Source organism: Colletotrichum orchidophilum, assembly GCF_001831195.1.
Source record: "Colletotrichum orchidophilum strain IMI 309357 chromosome Unknown Scaffold_172.1, whole genome shotgun sequence".
Classification (NCBI taxonomy): domain Eukaryota; kingdom Fungi; phylum Ascomycota; class Sordariomycetes; order Glomerellales; family Glomerellaceae; genus Colletotrichum; species Colletotrichum orchidophilum.
In genome coordinates this window covers 1-18,927 of record NW_019173128.1, presented here as the reverse complement: position 1 = coordinate 18,927, position 18,927 = coordinate 1, and the positions used below count along the sequence as shown (strand labels likewise).

General features: G+C 53.4%; 6 protein-coding genes across 6 annotated transcripts; 2 read left to right on the top strand and 4 right to left on the bottom strand.

Moving 5' to 3' along the window:
* Positions 1-287: 287 nt before the first annotated feature.
* Positions 288-1,517, top strand: CORC01_12954 (ankyrin repeat and protein kinase domain-containing protein; the record flags this gene model as incomplete). The annotated part of the gene is made up of 3 exons (XM_022624572.1): positions 288-419; positions 607-749; positions 800-1,517. 3 exons carry the CDS (start codon positions 288-290, stop codon positions 1,515-1,517), a joined length of 993 nt encoding a protein of 330 aa, XP_022468899.1.
* Positions 1,518-3,006: 1,489 nt separating this feature from the next.
* CORC01_12953 (uncharacterized protein) lies at positions 3,007-4,157 on the bottom strand (the record flags this gene model as incomplete). The annotated part of the gene is made up of 3 exons (XM_022624571.1): positions 3,007-3,784; positions 3,867-4,089; positions 4,142-4,157. The coding sequence occupies 3 exons, from the start codon at positions 4,155-4,157 to the stop codon at positions 3,007-3,009; spliced, it is 1,017 nt and encodes a 338-aa protein (XP_022468898.1).
* A 1,634-nt stretch (positions 4,158-5,791) lies between these two features.
* Positions 5,792-6,983, bottom strand: CORC01_12952 (uncharacterized protein; the record flags this gene model as incomplete). Its single annotated transcript, XM_022624570.1, has 3 exons — positions 5,792-6,218; positions 6,408-6,524; positions 6,589-6,983. 3 exons carry the CDS (start codon positions 6,981-6,983, stop codon positions 5,792-5,794), a joined length of 939 nt encoding a protein of 312 aa, XP_022468897.1.
* A 679-nt stretch (positions 6,984-7,662) lies between these two features.
* CORC01_12951 (uncharacterized protein) lies at positions 7,663-9,880 on the bottom strand (the record flags this gene model as incomplete). The annotated part of the gene is made up of 4 exons (XM_022624569.1): positions 7,663-7,911; positions 8,445-8,999; positions 9,053-9,286; positions 9,455-9,880. The coding sequence occupies 4 exons, from the start codon at positions 9,878-9,880 to the stop codon at positions 7,663-7,665; spliced, it is 1,464 nt and encodes a 487-aa protein (XP_022468896.1).
* Positions 9,881-14,386: 4,506 nt separating this feature from the next.
* On the top strand, positions 14,387-15,102 carry CORC01_12950 (piwi domain-containing protein; the record flags this gene model as incomplete). The annotated part of the gene is made up of 2 exons (XM_022624568.1): positions 14,387-14,590; positions 14,644-15,102. The coding sequence occupies 2 exons, from the start codon at positions 14,387-14,389 to the stop codon at positions 15,100-15,102; spliced, it is 663 nt and encodes a 220-aa protein (XP_022468895.1).
* A 451-nt stretch (positions 15,103-15,553) lies between these two features.
* Positions 15,554-17,767, bottom strand: CORC01_12949 (RNA-directed RNA polymerase; the record flags this gene model as incomplete). Its single annotated transcript, XM_022624567.1, has 1 exon — positions 15,554-17,767. One exon carries the CDS (start codon positions 17,765-17,767, stop codon positions 15,554-15,556), a length of 2,214 nt encoding a protein of 737 aa, XP_022468894.1.
* Positions 17,768-18,927: the final 1,160 nt, after the last annotated feature.

Below are 18,927 nucleotides of genomic sequence, written 5' to 3'. Positions count from 1 at the left end.
GGCAGCCTGGACTCTGACTGTGACAGCCGATCGGCTCATGTCTGAAGAGCCGTAACGAATGAGGTCTCTGATGACCGTCTCGCAGCTCGCTCTGGAGCTGAATGGTCTATATGAAGTCCAGAAGAAGTGATTTGATTTGAGGTCAGCTAAGTTGACTAGACCAGGACGTATCTTCCATTGCCGCAAAAAGGGTCTTCTGGTATGTAGCACACCAGCATTATCCATATGTCTTCGTCCATTTGAAATCTGGGTCAGGATGGACTCAGGCAGTTCCCCTCGAAAGCTACATGGAGAACGTGGAATCTACGCCATGCGATGCGGCCATCGAGGTCACCACTCCAGAGGGAGGGAGCATAGGAGGCGTTCTTTCCGGCACGCTGTCTCTGTTCCGCCCGCCAGAGTCCGGGACGTTCATTGAGGTATACACCGCGAATCTCAGCCGTCCCATCATCTTTAGCGAACATGGTTCGTGGGTTCGCAACGCCATCTCCTGCAAGATATATGGACACGTCATTGCAGGAAGCCGATTTGCAATACTTGTTTTGATCGTACCCGCGCACCAAGTGCTCCGCCAAGCACTGAACATACTTGAGTGGTGCGAAGCAGGGCGAACGGTGGGAGAAGCTGATCCTGGCCAGGACTCAGAGCATCCGGGGGTGGAAGAACTCCTCCAGTGTCATCAAGACGATCCGGGGCGTTGACTTGTGGCAGAATCGGTTGACGGGGACGGAGCACCTCACACAACTGGCGTTCTAGTCTTTTGAATGTTCGCCTTAACGCCCCGCACTACGCTCCAGAGACTCATCCTGGACGGCGCAGATGTCAACGATCAAGGTGGATGGTACGGCAACGCCTTGCAGGCTGCCTGTGCAGAAGGTCACGAAAGCATAGTTCAAATGTTGCTAGACGACGGTGCCAGAGTCAACGCGGCCGGCGGACACTACAACACCGCACTCCAAGCTGCATGCGCCGAAGGACATGGACTCTTGGCACGTAAAGTCCTCGACAAAGGAGCTGACATCGACACAACTGGCGGGCATTACGGAAGCGCCCTTCAAGCCGCTTCACTCACAGGACGTCGGGAAATCGTACAACTTCTGCTGGACAAAAACGCCAATACGAATGCCGGGGGCGGTTCCTATGGCAATCCCCTCGCAGCTGCATCATTTGGAGGATACGCAGGGATTGTCGAAACGCTGTTGAAGGCGGGAGCCGAGATCAATGTGAGAAGTGGTTCTCGCAGCGCTCTCCAAATAGCGTGTTGGGAAGGGTATGGAGATATTGCGAAGATTCTCCTTGAAAAGGGGGCAGACATCAACGCCCACCACGAGTTTTATGGTGGTCCTCTTCAAGCAGCTTCTTATAGAGGTAGCATCGAGATAGTACGGATGTTGCTTGACGAAGGAGCCGACGTACATTCGGCAGCTGGGTGGTTTGGCAACGCCGTGCACGCTGCCATGGCGGGCTTCCACGCAGAGATTGGACATATCCTGCTCACCCATGCTATACGAAATTGAAGCCCAGACTTTCGAGCCCAAAAGCATCGACCATCACCATCTCTGTCCTCACTTCCTCTCCATGATGATCAAAGGCCGGGACTCCTTGCTCTACAGCACACCGTCCTGCCACATTGCCCTCAAACAATGCCTTCCGGGCCCTCTGCGTTCTATTCGTCCCAGGTTTCCGCTGGTGCCCCGGATTCATTCTTGCCTCTTTCGCCCTTGCTAAGGGTTGTCTGGGGGTTGGGATCTATGTGTGTATGGCTGCGTGCCAACACCACCGGCAGACTGATTTTCGGCGACTTCAGACAGTTCGGCAGAGCGCGCAAGCGAAGCCTAGATGGCATTCAAGGTCGTGCGGGAGCCGGGGATGAAGATGTTTCTCGCACGCATGTACCGACCATCGATCGCAACATTACAACCCTTATGCCAGCACACACGGACTTATCGCAAGCTGGGCGATCTCAAGTTCACACGGGCGCATCGGGGAGGGGGTCTATCACGGCCTCTCCGTGATCAAAAAAACGCCCTGCCTCCCAGGACATGGCAGCTGGAAGATCGCGGCTACCGCCGCCACGGTCGCCAGGGTCATTTCCCCCATGAACAGGAACGAACCAGATGTGACTGTAATGGTCTGCGCGAGAAGAGGACCATCCGCTGACAAATACAGTTGCACGCGTTCTTCTCGTAGAAGGATATTCGTGAGTGTTGTCGATGTCAACTGGATCAGTCCAAATAGCTTGTCCGCACCAAATGCGCCGTTGGCGTAGTATTTTTCGATTGCTTGAATGATTCCCGCATCCGTGGTTGTGCCAGAAATACAGGCGCTGCGACTGCTCAGGGTACACTGGCGCATGTGGATTGGTCGTTGCGATGATAGCAAAACGATAGTAGAGCTACAGACGTAGATGTTGTAAAATCGATTTCGCACAAAGAACTGACCGAAGTGGGCTCGGCTTGAGTAAACCACGACGCTCCTACGGGATGAGGGTTGCGCAGTTCTGTCGTGTATCGTTTGCGTCATTGCACTATACTGTGTAATCATTGGCGGTTGGCTCGGTCTGAGTCTGCTCATTTGAATTTTTTTGATCAAGTTGATTCCTTTTCAGAGAAGAAAGGAATGACCAAGTTTAAAAAAATTGAGGAGAAAATGAGAAGGGGGAAAAACCGTATGGTGCACTCACAGGAGGTCGGACCTGGGTTATTCGTGGACACGACCCCTCCTTACCTCGCGCTCCACCCCACCTTTCTCTCGTGATTTGTCATGGAGTCAGAGCACGTCGAACCGAAAGCAGATGGTTGTTATGTAAATGATGCAGGCGTGTACAGAACCATAGAATCAACAGTCAACACTTCCATCTCGTTTGCCGCATCGTACAGATGGCCCTCAAACAAGCTCTCAGACTAAACTTGAAATGGGCCTTCTAATGCCCACACAAACGAGACCTTCAAGCACATCGGGCTTATGTCTATATCGAGCGTGCTCGATGTCTCCGCCAACCAATCCTCAAAACGTCTCCATCATGAACCTCCGAAGAGGGCTCCATTTGTAGATTGGTTCCGTTACCTCGTATTGAGTCCACCTGGCTTGCTGACCGACGAGAACCAGCTCAAGCTGGTCAAGGCTGCCACGGAGCGCCAGATGTCCTTGAATGTCTGCTGCCGATTCCCAGATGCGAAAATGAACGCGCTTGTCTCGCACCTGCCAAACGAAAATAGCTTTACTGCATGGCTTGCGCAAGAGCAATCCATTTGTGCTAATGACCGGTCCATGGTCGTGATGCGGAGTGAACTCGATAAAGTTTTTGATCGATGGCCACAGGAAGGTACCGTAGGTCTTACCGTCATTCCGACGCTGTAAATGAACGTTTCCCACCTTCATCAGGATGAAGGTTTCTGTAAAGCCCCATATTCGTCCTGGCTTTTCGCAACTGTGCGTCCATCTGAATGTCCCTCCCTTCCTATCCCATAACGAAAAATCCTGTACAGCCACTCCAGAAGCGTTGTCTCGGCCGTCTCGGTACTGGTGCGACGTGACCATCACGATATCGTCCCCATCGCCGTCGACCTGGTACACGGCCGCACCAGTGATCGTCAGAATTCCGGAAGATCCTATCTCGACCGTGAGCGGCCCCGACTGGCCTTCCCTGGCCATCGAAGGTCGACGAAGGCCCGGCTCTTTGTTGACGTTGGCCTGCTCGTAGACGACCAAATCTTGCGCCAGCCGCATCAGACGCACTTGGCGATGAGGATCTGACAGAAGCATTCCCGCAGTGCTTGACGAACTGCACGTCCACTCGGCGTCTTGAAAGGCCACCGTTGTCTGACCAGCGCCTTTTATGATAAAAAAACCCATCTCTCTCAAACCCCTTGATCTTCGCATCCTCAGGCACATGCATCCAGGAGAGTTTTCCATCACTGCGTAGTTGCAGCTGCGGTCTCGTCACGCCGATGTTGCACGCCAGGTTCCAGCGGCCCTCAGGTAGCTTGGGTAATGCTCGACTTTCTCCACCCGCGAGTCGAGAAGATGCTTTTGCGACAACGGCTACTGTCTCAAAGGGTCGATAGGGAGGTGGCGGCTGCTGGTGAACTTCTGGTTGAACGGATTAGTCTCTGCGGGCGATTCTGGCCGACGAACTCACCATTGTCGACGTTCATAATGTCCAATGCGATATGGCCGCACCACTAAACTTGATGACGACGCAGGCCGGGTGGATGACTACGACGGCAACACTATGGAGAAGTCCATGAGAGGAATGGGCGCGTCGGCAGTTTGTCTCCAGACTACGTCCCTGTTTGGCTCGGGCAGTGGGTAGGCATACCGACGGGATCATGATGGGCGCACAGAGAGCGCGGAAGGCAAGGTTCCGTAGGCGCTGCGGCAAGCTCACGATGTCAACGCCTGCCTGATCACCTCGCCGCTGAGGATCGACCGACAACCCTGTTTTCTGCTCGTTGCACTCACCGCCTCGCTGCGGCGTCGCTGCCCACACAGCATCAGTGTCGTTCCCCGCTGCGGCACCCGGGCACAGCCTGGTAAGTCACCCCCCCCCCCCCCCCCCCCCCCCCCCCCCCCGCCCCCCCCCCCCCCCCCCCCCCCCCCCGTCGCCCCCTCCCCCCCCCGGCACGGGTGCTCCGCCCCCGGGGCCCCCGGGCCCCGCCGGGGAAGCCCCCCCCCCCCCCCCCCCCCGCGCTGCGCTTACGGGCGCCCCCAATAGCATCGTCTGCCCATGGTGATTGCTAGGGTAGGCCTGCCTCGGCCTGAAGCGGGCGCTACGAGCGAGACCTATCTTCGGCGTCACAGGGGATAATTAAGCGCCAGGAGCTGCGACGTCTTGGTCAGCCCCTCGCCGCCACTTGTCACACGCCCAAGGTATGCTATCCCTCCCGCACCGTGCCCAGAGTACTGCACTGTCAAAGGGTGCCTTCCAAGACTTTTCGTGGAACGGCAGCCACATCCGGAGCGTATGGCTTTCCGCAGAAGCTCCATAACACTATCGAGGTGTTCGTTCGCAAGGGATATGGGGCGAGGCACCGGATGCGCCAATCGGGAGGCGCTGCTCAACCCTTTGACAAATCGCGTGCCGGGCCAGCTTCTGTATATCGCGAGCGGGAGACACAGTGGTGTCGATGACAGTGGCGCTGAGACTTGCGAAACGGCGTGCCCCGTAAAGGTCTCCTTGCAAGCTACTCCTTAGTGCGCGGCACGATACTATCGGCGACATGGCGGGATCAGAAAGAGGGGCGCTTTCACACGGGCAGACCCTCCATATTCTGGACCGGGTGCTGTACCCTTGTATGCAGCAACTCACTCGATTTGAAATCTGGATACTGCCCGCCCCTCCTCCCACATGGAGAAGATACAGTAAAGTATCTTGACGCTTTCGACAGTTCCATGGTCTTTCCTGCATACACGGCTGGTGCCCTGTGGTGCTGGACAAGTCCACCATTTTCTTCCAGGTCCTCTCCGTCACAATTCCGCCTGTGGACCTGCAGAAGCAAGTCATCCGAAAGTAGGTGGCCAGGTTCAGCGGTATGGTCGAAGGCGGATGCAGAGAAATTGGAACACAACCCAAGCATTCTACCGAAACACATCCTACGTCAATGGACCTAGCTAGCAAGACTAGCCGCTCGCACAATTTTGACATGTCTGCTATTGACGGTGATGTCAAAAATGTCCTTCAGCTCCGGCCAATTCGCGCCGATGGAGGCAACGGTCGCGCGCGCAGATGAGTCTTGTACACTTTTCCGCAGTCCATGTTCTATTGAGCAGCCGAAATCTGCAAGCAGTCTTATTGATTGAGCCAGGCAAGCCGCCGTTGTCGGATCTCAAGGTCAGATAGCCGCGGGTCTTGGTGTGTTGAGTCCTGCGCTTCATGCCTGAAGTCAAATGCTACAGCCACTTGGGAGACGGCATTCGCATCAACGGATGCCATCCGAAGCTGACCTTCTTTGACGACCCACGCCTCTTCTTTTGATGGAGGCGGCGCCACCGCGTGTACCGACAACCTGTCGATGGCCTCTTGAGAGACTTTGTTGTGCGCAACGAAACCCCTCCACGCGGCCGGAAAGTCCTTGCCAGCCCCCTCCCAGTTCCAAGGGTTGCCATCGACGTTACAAACGACTGCTATTTCCGCGTCGATCTCAGCCAGCCATTTGGTGCGGTGTCGGGCGTGTGTCGTAGGAACAATCTCGACGTCCAGTCCCCGTGTGTTCTGGCTGGGAATCGCATTTCCTACACAGAATTGCCGTGGTGTGCCTGCGCTATTCGTCGCTCCATGCTTGCTGGTTGGTTGCAAAACACGCGACAGTGCTGCCGGATCCGTCGCTTGCACAAGATGCCTCCTGCTGGATAACTGTGAATAATGGCAAAGCGCCTTGCGTGGTAGGAGGGGAGGGGGAACCTACCTTTGGGGTTCTTGCTGATTCGCAAGCAAGTCTAGAGTCTGGCCCAGAAAGTCTACGTCTCTCCGAGCAGCATCATAGTCGCTTTTGCACTTAAGACCAACCAGCGTGACGATGTCGCTGCGCGCGCACTCAACCAGTCAGCTTTCGATATACTCGCATACTTATTTGTCCAGAAACGTACGGAGCGGCTTTCGCAAGGGCAAGGAGGAAGTCCGACTTGAATCCTCGCACGATGTACAGACAGTCGGCGATGCTCAACGTCTTGTAGCGGAAGACATGCCACGAGCTGAATTTGGGTAGCAAGCCGTGCGTCTCTTCAGTAGCGAAACCGAAAAGGGCTGTGCTAATAGACTGGAGAATGGAAGCACAGCGGCCCAGAGACTTTTCCAAATCGCTAGCTGTAACGTCGATCCCAGGGGTGCAGAAAACCAGTCGTACAGCTCCGATCAGCAATGAAAGCTCATCTTGGAAGTCTCTGACTGGTTGCGGACGGGCTTCGTACTGATCGACGTGATTGGAGACGTGGTGAAGGACGCGGAGCACGTATGGAGTATCCTCAGTCACGACGTGAGCCATCGCGTCAGGCTTCGCTGACGCTAGTCAAGAGACAAACGCGGTGATGAATGCTGGTTTCGGACTCAGTCTTATACCTAGAGAGCAAGTCCAGGTGGATCTGTGGAAGCGAATCCATGAGCGGATTTCATTGGATGACTTGTGCAACAGTGGCAGCTGTGTATTTGGCTGCAACGGTCAGAACATGAGATGGGCCCGTGCGAGACATGCAGGGTGAGGTCGCATTGGGCATCTGCAGCATACAATGCACCGGCCGAAAGTGTCGGCACACTTCATCGTGTTCTCTTAGGCGACTGGGGGTTGTCTGGCGGTGGTGAAGGACACCGTATTCATGGGCCGCTCGTAGCAGGTTTGGCGATGCCGTCAATTCGTGCTCAACCACTGAAGGCCAGAACAGTCACGACTGATACTGTACAATGAACGCGGACCACCCTCTGGAGCAGCCGTTACTGTACATTTAAGTCAGACCCACGTCGTCAGCGCTTTGCTCGACAACAGTCGAGTTGGATAGGCCGCTAAAAACGGCAGCGTTCACCCCGATCTGCGGAGCAGCCAAATGTGGACGTGATGATGCGGCAAAGCCGCTTCACAACGTGACGAAGCGCACATGACTCTAGTATGTACAACAACGCAGAGCTGTCTGCAACGAGTTGGTCTGTCAACGTATATGGCTGCTACGTAGTCATTGGAGGGAGCATGTCAGCTTGAGCTGGCTGCGTGAGGTGCCAGATGTGGCCGAGGCAAAGCGGGTTCTATGTTCGCGCTGGAGCATGCTTGGTCCGAAGGCTACAAACAGCCGCAGGGCGATGTGCCGAGCCGGGACCGAGTGCGACTCGCTTCGCGTGGGCGAGCGCATAATGGCGCTCATCGCATCGACAGAGCCGTGATGGCAGAGCAGGACAGCCGCAATGTGAACCCTGGCTGAGGGGCACTGTCCGCGCAGCAAGACCTGGCAGGATGTCTCCTGCCTAACATAAGCCGCCCAAGCGGTCCTTTCCACGGCTTACTAGATGCACAGGCACCTGAAGAAAAGCGGGCTGCCAGGCACATCAGAAGCCGGTGCATGCTCTGCACAGTGCGTCCCGCACCATCAGATGGCGAGAGCGCAAGGCAACAGCCAGAGGCCTCTTTTGCTTGCACAGCACAAGCGGGGAGTCTGGTCGACCAAATATGGAAGAACCGATGAGTGCGGGGAGACGGGCGCGGGGCTGTGGAGCGCCGCAGTCACCAATCGTACAACAAACCGTAATAGTGGACCACCATATCCAGGCAAGCAGACTCTTGCGCTCACTTATCCACCCGCGCGTCTATTCCTATCAACCGCGCTGAAAATGCACAGCGTTCTTCTACATCGTGACAGAGCCCACGGCGAGCCACACTCCCACGCAACTATGCGAGCCACATCTACGCGCTCTGCCTAGCCATCACCGTCCTCCCCCCATCTCTTGTGAGCCGAGAACGTACTTGTATGGTAGTTGGCTCACTCGCGTTCCGGCAAAAGCCATCAGCGGGCCCCCCCGCATCCCGAGACCTCCCGATCAGTGCACTGGGTGCGAATACGAGACTATGTCCTGTACGCAAAGCCGTGATCCTGGGGAACAAGTCCGTCACGGCGCGTGTCTCCCCAGGTGTAGCTGAATTCGCCTCGTCCACGGGAGTGGCGTCCTCGTTCGCGAGATGACGGCGGAGGGTCCGCAGCCAATCGGGCGACGAAAAACGGTGGACGATCGTCACGGTGCATAGTTCTAAAAGCTTCGGCGATATTGTAGGTTCCTGCGTCGATATGAACATCCGAACTCCGAGATGTCGCTGAAGGCGGACAGCCTGCAACAACGAGTCCGTCAGCACCTGGCTTTCTCCTGGCTGCCCGAGGTACTTGTGCGCCTCGTCCAGCGCCACGACGCGACCAACGTCCGACTTCTGCTCCAGGAAGAGAGATAGGCAGATGTTGAAGAGCAGACATGCCATTCCGGCCGGGATGCAGGGACAAGAGAGATCGATGATAGTAAGCTGCCCGGCCTTGGTGATGCGTCAGCCATTGCAAAAACAGCGCTCGGACGATGCCATCTTACCTTTGGCGCCCAATAGATCTCCTCGTCGGCTAGGGCTTTTCCTTTGATCATGAAACTTTCCAGTGTCTCGAGACGCTGTTGCAAAGGACCTTGCTGCCCCTGTGAGAACTTCTCCCGCGCGAGTGCTTGTTTGAACTTAGCGTAGTCGAATTGCGAGCCCTTCTCCTGCTGCTCGAGTCGCATGTCTCGAAGTATACGCTGCATGACGTTTGAATAGAGTGGTTTGGCACCTTCCTGAAATGCCATGAGGTCTAGCATTCTGCTGGTATTGAGATCGGACCCACTGATTCTGAGGGGTTTGACGTCGACTTGAGGAATGCCGCTATAAACCTTCTAAAACCCAATGACCTGCGTCAGCCGCCAACCATCAGACGTAGTTGTACTTTGAGACCCCGTCATTACCTTCACGGTGCAGAAGCTCGTCGGCGCGCAGAGAATGCGAGCCGATACCTTGGCATGGGAGGGAAGGAAAGCCGCCTCGCATGGGAGACCACCATCGTCGGACGCGAATCTGTCGTAGTGAAAGACGACACCGGCAAGTGGATGAGCCAATCTTCCCAAATCGCTAGGTATCAGGCAATTCTCCAGCAGGCATGCCAGGGTATTGCTCTTTCCTGAACCCTGACTTCCGCAGATGGAGATGCTAGATGGACAGCTCACATTGTAAAAGATGCGCGATTCCTTTGATGGCCGGCCATCCTCCGACAGTATTCCGCCCAGAAGGCCACACTGCAGAGAGGGCGACTGTTGGAGCGTCGGTACAAGGAGCAGAGGGCTTGAATCGATCTCGTTCTTCTCTTGGCCGGGGGTGAGGCCGAGAAACTGCATGTGGAGCTTTGCAGCCTGGCCACTGAGGTCAATAAGACTATATATCTCTAGTTCATCGAGCGGCTTCTATAGCTTCACGTTGGTTGACACCTGAGAATATTCGGCCACGACAGTTTTCTGAATAGGAACGACGTCAGCGGCGCCTGTTAGGGGTGTTTTCTCGGCACAGAACCTTTTGGTGACTGGTATCTTTTTGGTGTTGGTATAGGGCCACCTTTGATGAATAAGAGCGGCCGCAAGTGTGACACTCAAGCTCTGGGATTGTATGGCGTGTGTCCTGGACATGTTGGTTGCGATTAGTTTGCGAGTCGAAAGCTCTTGTGCAGCTACCGCATTTAAAGGCCATGGCGAAATGACGGTGCAACCGATAAAGCGTCGGTAGTTTGCAATGCAGGCTGTATCTCTACATTAGCCACAATAATCTAGGCGGGCAACGTTCGTAGCAGCTGAATTCCTCGAGCTTTCAGGAAGGGGGATGCGTTTAAATCCACCTAATGGCATGACGTGTTTACCACGCGAGACAAAACCCTCTAGCTAGATCATGGTCGGGCTCCTGCAGCTGATACTTGCGCTTCTCAACAGAGTTAGGACTCCACATACATATGTCTCATCTACACCGCTTCCTACCCAGCATTTCCTTGGGGCTGTTGGCTTGCTTACGCCTCGACACGAGATCATGGTTGTCCACTCAGAGGCGGAGAGCAATGGGCAGCAGCTTAAGCAGTGCCATTCCTTAGTATCAATTTGAATCAGCCACAATAGATCTGCGTTCTGCACGTTCCGCCAACAGTCTGCAATGACACCGAGGCAGTTGCGAGTCACCCGAACCTAGGAACAGGGTTGTAGAGTGAAAGAGTGTCACGTAACGGGGACCAGAACCGCAACCCACGAACGGCCTGTCACGTGCTTTATCACACGTTTTTACATTACATCTTGTAGACTCCGTATGCCCGTTGCTGCGTGCCACAACTCGTGACAAAGAGTGAGATCCACGTAGCTTTTCTTTGGGAGCCAAAACCCGGTGCCGACTGTACCAAGCGTAGCGCTTAGTTTGATGTTGTGGTGCTTCATCTTCCCAAACCTGGAATCCTTTCGCCCTCCAGGAGGAAGAGCTTCTGGCCATATATGCCCCGCAATGACCTTAGTATAAGCAACACGCAGATTCTTCCCTTCTCTGACATAATCACACGTTGTACTTGGCCTTTAATCCGACTTCATCTCAATACCTCTCCTATGGAAGCCGTTTATTCCTCGGAAAGGGCCACCGTGCCGAGGGTCTGAACGTAGGTGACCTATGCGTGATTATCTGACAAGAAGCGAATGTGAACAACTAGAATCGCTTCTGATGCAGCGTTCTCCCCCTTGTACGTTGTTATGAAGCAACGGTGTTGTCGTCGGCCTAAAAACGTACCACGGACTGATGCCCGACGCAAGAGCGGGAGGGTATCTAAAAAATGACCTGTCTTCGATTTTCTGTGTTCGCTATCACATCGCCGTACTATGGGCAAGCTAAGCATCGCACGCGGCCGGTCGAATTGTGGCTGATCGACTGATGAACTTCTGTGAGCTCCGGATCCCGATAGATTAAAGAGGGGCCAAACGTCGGGCTACGTATGGAAAGTCTCGTACAGTACGTCTCGGCATTGGTATTGTTCGTTAATTGTTGAGGAGGATGCGTAGAGTTTATTACTGCTGCAGGAGGCCGATCATGCTTTAGTCTGGACGTACGTTAGTCTTGTGACTTCAGCGGAGAAAGCATCTCTTAGTGGTATGGCTCGGCGACCAACATGGACGGTATTCAAGACAGCAGCTAGGTCTTCTTTCTATGTCAGACAGATGGTCGGCAGAGAGTACCTATTGTATCACCAGTGTGTAAATTAGACCGGTCGCACCCATCAAGGCCTCTACAACACTTGCGCCGTGATGCATACGGAGGAAGGCGTGATAAGCCATACTAGGCAGTTGCAGGAGATGGTCTTGTCAATGCCCACGGCACGCTTGACCGATGGTGTCCCGTACCAATGTGGGCCTCTACAGCAGAGTTAGGTGGCCTACACCCGGGGCAGCCAGCAGACGCTTGTATGAGGCCGACATTTCGTATACCCACGAGAGCAGATAGCCGTCAAACATCCTCGATGGCATCAAATTGCGTCGACTCGCTGGACCGCAACTAGCGTCTGTCACTTGGCTCACGGAACTTGTTAGGCACCTTCCCTCTTAATTTGGCCCCCTGACGTCACTCACACAGAAGGTGTTGAATGGCTGATAGGTTCAAGATGGTGCCAAAGCGCCTGGGGTTTTTGTCGGCGTTCTTAGGCCAATGCTGGGGATGTCGAAGGATCCTTAGAGGGTCTATCAATTGAGAGTTTCCGATCACGTAACCGGTCAGTCCGGCCACGAGAGTGATTTGCAGCATTCGAAGGGCCTGAGAGTGTCTTGTCCTTTTCTCGAAATTATTCATCGCTCGCTCTGATGTTAAAATCAGGTGCAGTATGCCGTGGAGTAACCAGAGCCACGATAGGCACTGCTATGATGAGTGGATAGGCTGTTGTGATAGGCTCGGCGATGACGGCTTCTGTCACGAGTTATGGCACACAGCAATGGGCATACGGAGTGTGGTAAGTGGCTTAACCTCCCAAAGTAGAAATAGACAAAAGAAAAAAGATCTATATACAGGATGTAGGTGATATACATGTGATACAGCACGTGACGGGCATTTTGTGACAGCTTCACCACCTTTTCCCCGCAACAGCTCCGCGAAAATTGATAAACGGCACTTCCGCTTGGATGAACATATTCAGTGATGAAACAACTAGATCCCCACATCCAACATCCATTTCATAGTACCTCAAGCGAAACGAGATAACCACTCTTACGGCCTGCTAGTGGTAATTGCGACGGCTCCCTGCAGGTGAAGCCACTGATTTTCTGAGGAGAGTCCGTCAAACTATTCATTCCAGCTTCGTAAACCTCGTCCTATCTCAGCCATGACCTCTCAGCCCGATCGCCACGCAGCGAACCTGGAAAGTCTACTCGATCTTAGCCGTTGTTATCCGATTGTGAAATCTATTTTGTATCATCTGAATATTTCAGATATCCTCATGCTTCAGATGGTCTGTAAAGCATTCCGCTGGCTTCCTGCGCGTTTGCGGGGAGCGCTCTTCAATCTGAATGCGCACCTGCGAGGGTTCGTTCTTGAACCTGATAAGTTCCGCCAACGTATGCAGGATTGCGACGCCATAATCTCGCGCGGGTTCGCGCTCAACTTCTTTGTCCGTGGATGTTCGCAGACTCTGTATTTGGATGTGTTTGTCCAGAACGGACAGAAGGCGGAATGCTTCACACAATACATCACAGAGGAGGAGAGCTATGTCACCAGTTCAATGCAGGACGCAACTGACGAGCGAGATAGAGACGTATTATAGCAATCTCCCCTTCACGGACAGAGTCGAAGCTTATTATTGGCACAGATACACGGCATCCTCCTGCTTCAAAATCTTGAGCGCAAAACGACAATCCGCATCGTTCAGACTGCATCATTTCCCCTGTTAACCATCTTGCAAACCTCCTGCACAACTGCAGACCTTAATCTCATACTCTGCGACAAGGCATACTCGCTCTTTCCAGCCTTAACCATACAAAGCATGTGTTTTATCCTTTAAGAGACTTGGGCAATGAAGGTGGTCGCAGGCTGGTCGAGTATGCGCACCAAGGATGGACAAATCGTGATTTCAATTGGCCGGACTGGTCATCTGAAGGGTTGAAAGGTCTGGGCCATCGGCGCATAGGCGATAAGTTATCCCTAGTTGTGCATCTTCAAGACAGCGTCGGTACACCCTCTTCCACACTTTCCCACTTTATCGAGCACTCCCGTTGCGAGATCACGCATGAGTCTCTATCCGCTCAGTTCGGGAACAGCACGGGCAGACGAAGAAACCTTCGTGCAACTAGTCGCCACGTGCTGACCCTGACGGCGAAGAAGATTTCTTCCTATTCTCTGCGCCGTCCACTTACGGATGGACAATTCAGTGATTGGGAGGGCTTTGTCAGAGAACGCCTTAGCAGATGGACCCGCGCAGAGCTTTTCAAGATTGAGCCTGGAGCTCGGCCAGCTGCCTTTGATCCCACGGCTTCTTCAATTGCATTTGACGAAAACGACTTGCAAACTTTCACACAGCCCCTCTCTTGGGACTACGCGGCTGACCAGCTTCCACGCTGGTATGCAGAGTGGGAAAGGATGCGACGAGAGGTCTAAGTGAAAGGAATAAAAGAAAGCATTGTTGGACGTTTGCAGATAATGGCGTCGGAAACACGTTCCTTCATCCTCTTATTTAGCTACATTCGTCAATCGTACGGACACACGTTAATAGCCACTTGCCACAGATCTGTGAATGTCTCCATAACCTCCAGACATGCGCCAACATTGGTCTCAAAAGGAACCTCAAGAATGGAGGCACCAACCATGTGGTCAAGGATACGATCGATATTGTCACCTCAGGTAAAGCCATGGTTGTTGGCTACGATGTCACTCATCCTACGAACATGTCTAACGAAAAAAGCGCAGCGCCCAGCCTGGTCGGAATGATTGCAGTGTTGACAAAGACCTCGGACAATGGCCGGCTGTTGCGTGGGAACAGCCTTTCCGTCAGGAGATGCTTGGAGATGAGCTCACAGAGAAGTTCAAGTCTCGCCTCTTGTTATGGCGTCAGCGTAACCAAAACAGACTCCCTGAATTGCACATCATCTATCGAGACGGCGTCTAGGAAGGCCAATTTACCCAGGTCCTCACAACTGAGCTGCCTATGATCCGCAAGGCGTGTGACCAGCTCTATCCGCCCAAGCAGCACCCGAGGCTCTCCATCATCGTATCCGTCGAACATCATCAGACGCGCTTCTGCCCTACGTCTGAAGTGTACATGGATCAGAAATCGCGCAACATCAAAAACGGCACCGTCGTCGACCGCGGTGTCACTCAGGCTTGTTGCTGGGATTTCTTCTTGACCGCCCACACAGCTCTCAAGTGGACAGCCCGACCTGCTCCCTATACTGTGCCTTTGGATGAGATCATTAGGGAGAAGTACGGCGTGGGTGACTCGGCTGCGGACCAGTTAGAGAAGCTCACGCGTAACCTCTGCTACCTCTTCGGCCGTGCCACCAAGGCGGTCAGTATTTGCCCGCCGGCCTACTACGCGGATATTTTGTGTGAACGGGCTCGCGTTTAGCGTCCGGCTCTTTCCGACATCTCGGACGCGGCATCGACGACCACAAATGCATCTCAGCCCGTTGCACCCTCAAACAACGTGCAGGTGCATCCGAACCTGCGAGACACGATGCATTACATTTGATGGGCATGTGGCGAATGAAGATTGGCGGGGAGGAACCTTGGCAAGGCTTTGTTGGCAGCAGCGTCTCGGTCTACATTTGACAGCAGGTGTGCTCAAAGGATTGAAGGACCCAAATTGTTACTTTTTTTTAAGAGCGAATTGTCATTGTTCAGAGTCCAGCTTTCATGTCATAACAGTTACATGATCGTCCAAGCACTGCAGGCAAGCCACCTCTGATAGTGCACTGTCATTTGCCTCGAATTGCTGAAAACTATCAGCACGACGACCATGCCGACAGCAACGAGTTCTGGTACATGACTTTTGATGGAAGACCACTGCATCACAATCTTTACGCGTCCTCTGCGATATCATCATCAATTTCAACCCCGGGATACTTCAATCCCTCCTTCATTCGGGCAACGGCCCGACTGATGAATTTGCTGTCAGGCCTCAGAGCCGCATACATACTCGGTACCACGGCGACAGGAATTTCACCACGCGAAGCCATTGACTTGATGAACTGTAACTGTATGCCAGCCATACGCCACAGCAGCTTCGGCTTGTGCCGGTACCAGCACTTGAATGAGGCACTGGCTCGGATCAAAGCCCACGTGGAGAACTCCTCGGGCGTGTATGATGGCTTCAGGTTTGCCACAAACCAGGAATCGAGCTCCTTACCTGCCCGAGGCTTAATAGCGCACCAATCTTTGAAGACGTCCAAACTGAGATCTGGACGCTCGTCTTCATCTTTGACCGCGGCCATCTCAGTAGTCCAATTCATTTTGATGGCGTCCAAGTCCTCATCCAAATTCCTCAAGACGTTCTTGAGCACCGGAGTTGTTAATGCTAGCCTTTTAAATCCATTGAATGGTTCTGCCAGATCAGCGTCCCAATACTCAGCTGTTTGAATCGCCTCAGCGTTTGACGGGAGAGTTGCCAATCCGCGGCTAGGACTAGGACTTAGGTTCATGTCCCGGCCGAGCTTGTGCAATTCTTCTTCGATAGCGGGTTTGGCGATCGAAAACTTCAGATAATCGATGATATGGACGGGGCCATATTTTCTCGTCCAATTCTCTTGTTCGTAAGCCGGTTTATTCATCTTCTGGATTGCACAACCATTTAAGATCTGTCCTCGGAATAAATGCCAATCCCTCTCTGTAAACTCAATTCCTTGCTTCGACTGGTCGACCAGGCTACCAAGAAGTGCGCTCAACAAGAGAGCCTGCTCATTGTTCAGGTCGTTCATGTTGTAGCAGAGTTGTTCCTTGAACTTGGTTGCGATTCCCAAGAAGCTGGGTTGCATGTCAAAGGTAATGCCACGACTGATCATTGCCGAAGCTGCCACAGACTTGATTATTCCATGACTGAGGTCTCCGTACGATATTGTATCCTTCCTGAGATGCTTCGAAATGTCTGGTTTTGTCGGCATAGTGGCATTCTCAAAATTAGACACAATAGCTGGTTCCCAACACACCCAAGCCCTGTCTCCATCGTAATCGCCGCCCGAAAGCCTGTCGGCAAGCGCAACGTCTCCCTTTGCTGAAAACACGACGACGTCTTTTAGTGCGCGCAATTCCGGCTTGAAGACAGCCTTGACCTTCTGTATATCGCTGACAAGGTGCGCCGGAGATCGTGCGACAAGAACCTCACATCCGTGTAGCATGAAGTCTGAGAAGCGTTCGGTTCGGAACGGAGATGAAAAGCATATTTGCACCTCGTTCTCTTCCAGAATGTCCCAGAAGTCGATTACCATGTACAAGTACGCCGAGCCTGGAATCTCGATGCTCATCTTCTTCAGCAGATTTTCACGTTTTGCGCGCCGGAGCTCCCATATCATATTTTGCATGAATTTCTGTTCGGTTGGTTCGAAGCCGCCATCGGTCAAATAATTGAGCTGATCCTCTTTGTACTTAGGAAGCCCAGCAAGGAACGGCACGCTGTCGTGGGCCAAATGCTGCGTCCTGGCGGCGAGGTTTTCGTTTACCCATTGCCGAAATCGCAGCGGATGCTTGATTGCATCTTTCTGGGCTTCAATTTCGTCGCTGAGCTGGTCTAGGAGCCTGTCTCCCACAAACTTCCTCATGGCCTGCTTGTTTTTGGCACGGTTTTCTAGAATGGGAAGGAACTGAATGTTGAGGCTGGCGGATCGAGGCTGTGCAGCAACGGGCTTGATCTCCAGTGTCCGATGTTCTTGTTGAAGGAAGTCGCAGTCCCACTTTCTTTGCGAGGGCCAGGTCTCTATCCAGATGTCGCTTCCGCTGTCTTCCACGTCTATAATCCACACGCCTTTGGCAGAGCCCAGACGACCCTGGATCGCAGAAGGGATGTCGCTCAAACCAAGGACGTCCCTGATTTGGCGGGCAAGAAACAGTGACATGCGACCAACGCCATCATTCATCACTTCACCGATTGGCGATACGATATCTTCTTGTCGGTGTCGTATCTGGTTCTGATCCAGAGAAGCTACTACTGTCGTTTTGCTGAGACCAAGTTGGATGCGGGTGAAGAGCTTAAGGTAAGGTTCGTCACTGTTACGATCCAACTGCAAGAGCCAGTCGAGCATCTCCCCAACCTCCAGCTTGGGTCGCGGCTCTCTAAGGGCGTGCACAGGCCGATGGTCGGTAGAAGGAGCGACGTACTTATGGGAATGCTGCGTCACCGGCTTCTTCCTCCCATGGATTCAGCAAGTCTGTTCCGTTCTGATATTTTCTGAAATCCTCCAAAGTATCTTCGTTGAACTTGCGCATCCAATCATCGTCGTCTTCTTTAGGTGGGTGTGGACGACCGTCTTCATCTTCAAGCACTCGCGCACTAATCAGGATGGGTTGTCCCAGCGGTTGAATCGGCTGACGAGAAGTAGGTCGTATATTTTGAGTCGGATTTCGACTGGTAATCCGAGGAATAAGGATTTTTGCTTCGTTTTGGTCGGTGCCTTGATCTTGTTGCTCTTCTTGGGGCGTTGACTTCCCACCGTCGAGGAGTGTTCGGCATCGGAGATATTAAGGCCGAAGAATGCCTTCGCAATGGCTTTCCTACTAAACGGCTCCGCTATGTCTGGGGGCTGAGCGCTTCTCTGAGGTTGTAATCAGGGGTATCCCCTTGAGCGGTAGAGGGCGCTCGGCGATTACTTTGGAGTACTTGGGGAAATAAAAGATATCGTGTTGTGCACTCGCTCAGATTGGCGGCGGGTGCCGTTGGTGAAGCTAGCATTCAATACTGTAACTGCCCATTCCCCGCTTGAAGAAAGGTCCTATTGGCGGATAGTGGGGCTCTCACGAAAGCCCATAGAAACACGTAGATATTCCGAGGGAATAGTCACCACGAGCCCTCCCTTCGTCCCCAGCGAGCTGCAGTGGCTGCTGTAAATGCCTATTCGGTCACGTATGTACCTCCCTGCTACAAATGTGTCCTGCAAAGCCACCCAAGCCACAGGCCAACCCCGCCGTCCTGAAATAGTTAACAAAAAATTCAGCGACACCGCTTTCGCCTCCTACTCGACACCGCGCTGCCAGGAAAGCATACCCGCCAGCTGTACGACACGCTTACATGGAAAGAGGCGACCACTCTTGCACAACTAAGAACCGGAATGGCAAGATTGAACTACTATTTACATCGAATCGACGCAGCGCCTTCGCGCATGTGTGGTTGCGGACAGGCAGCCGAGACGGTTGAGCATTTCCTCTTCCGATGCACAAAATGGGCGACACATCGGGCAGAGATGCT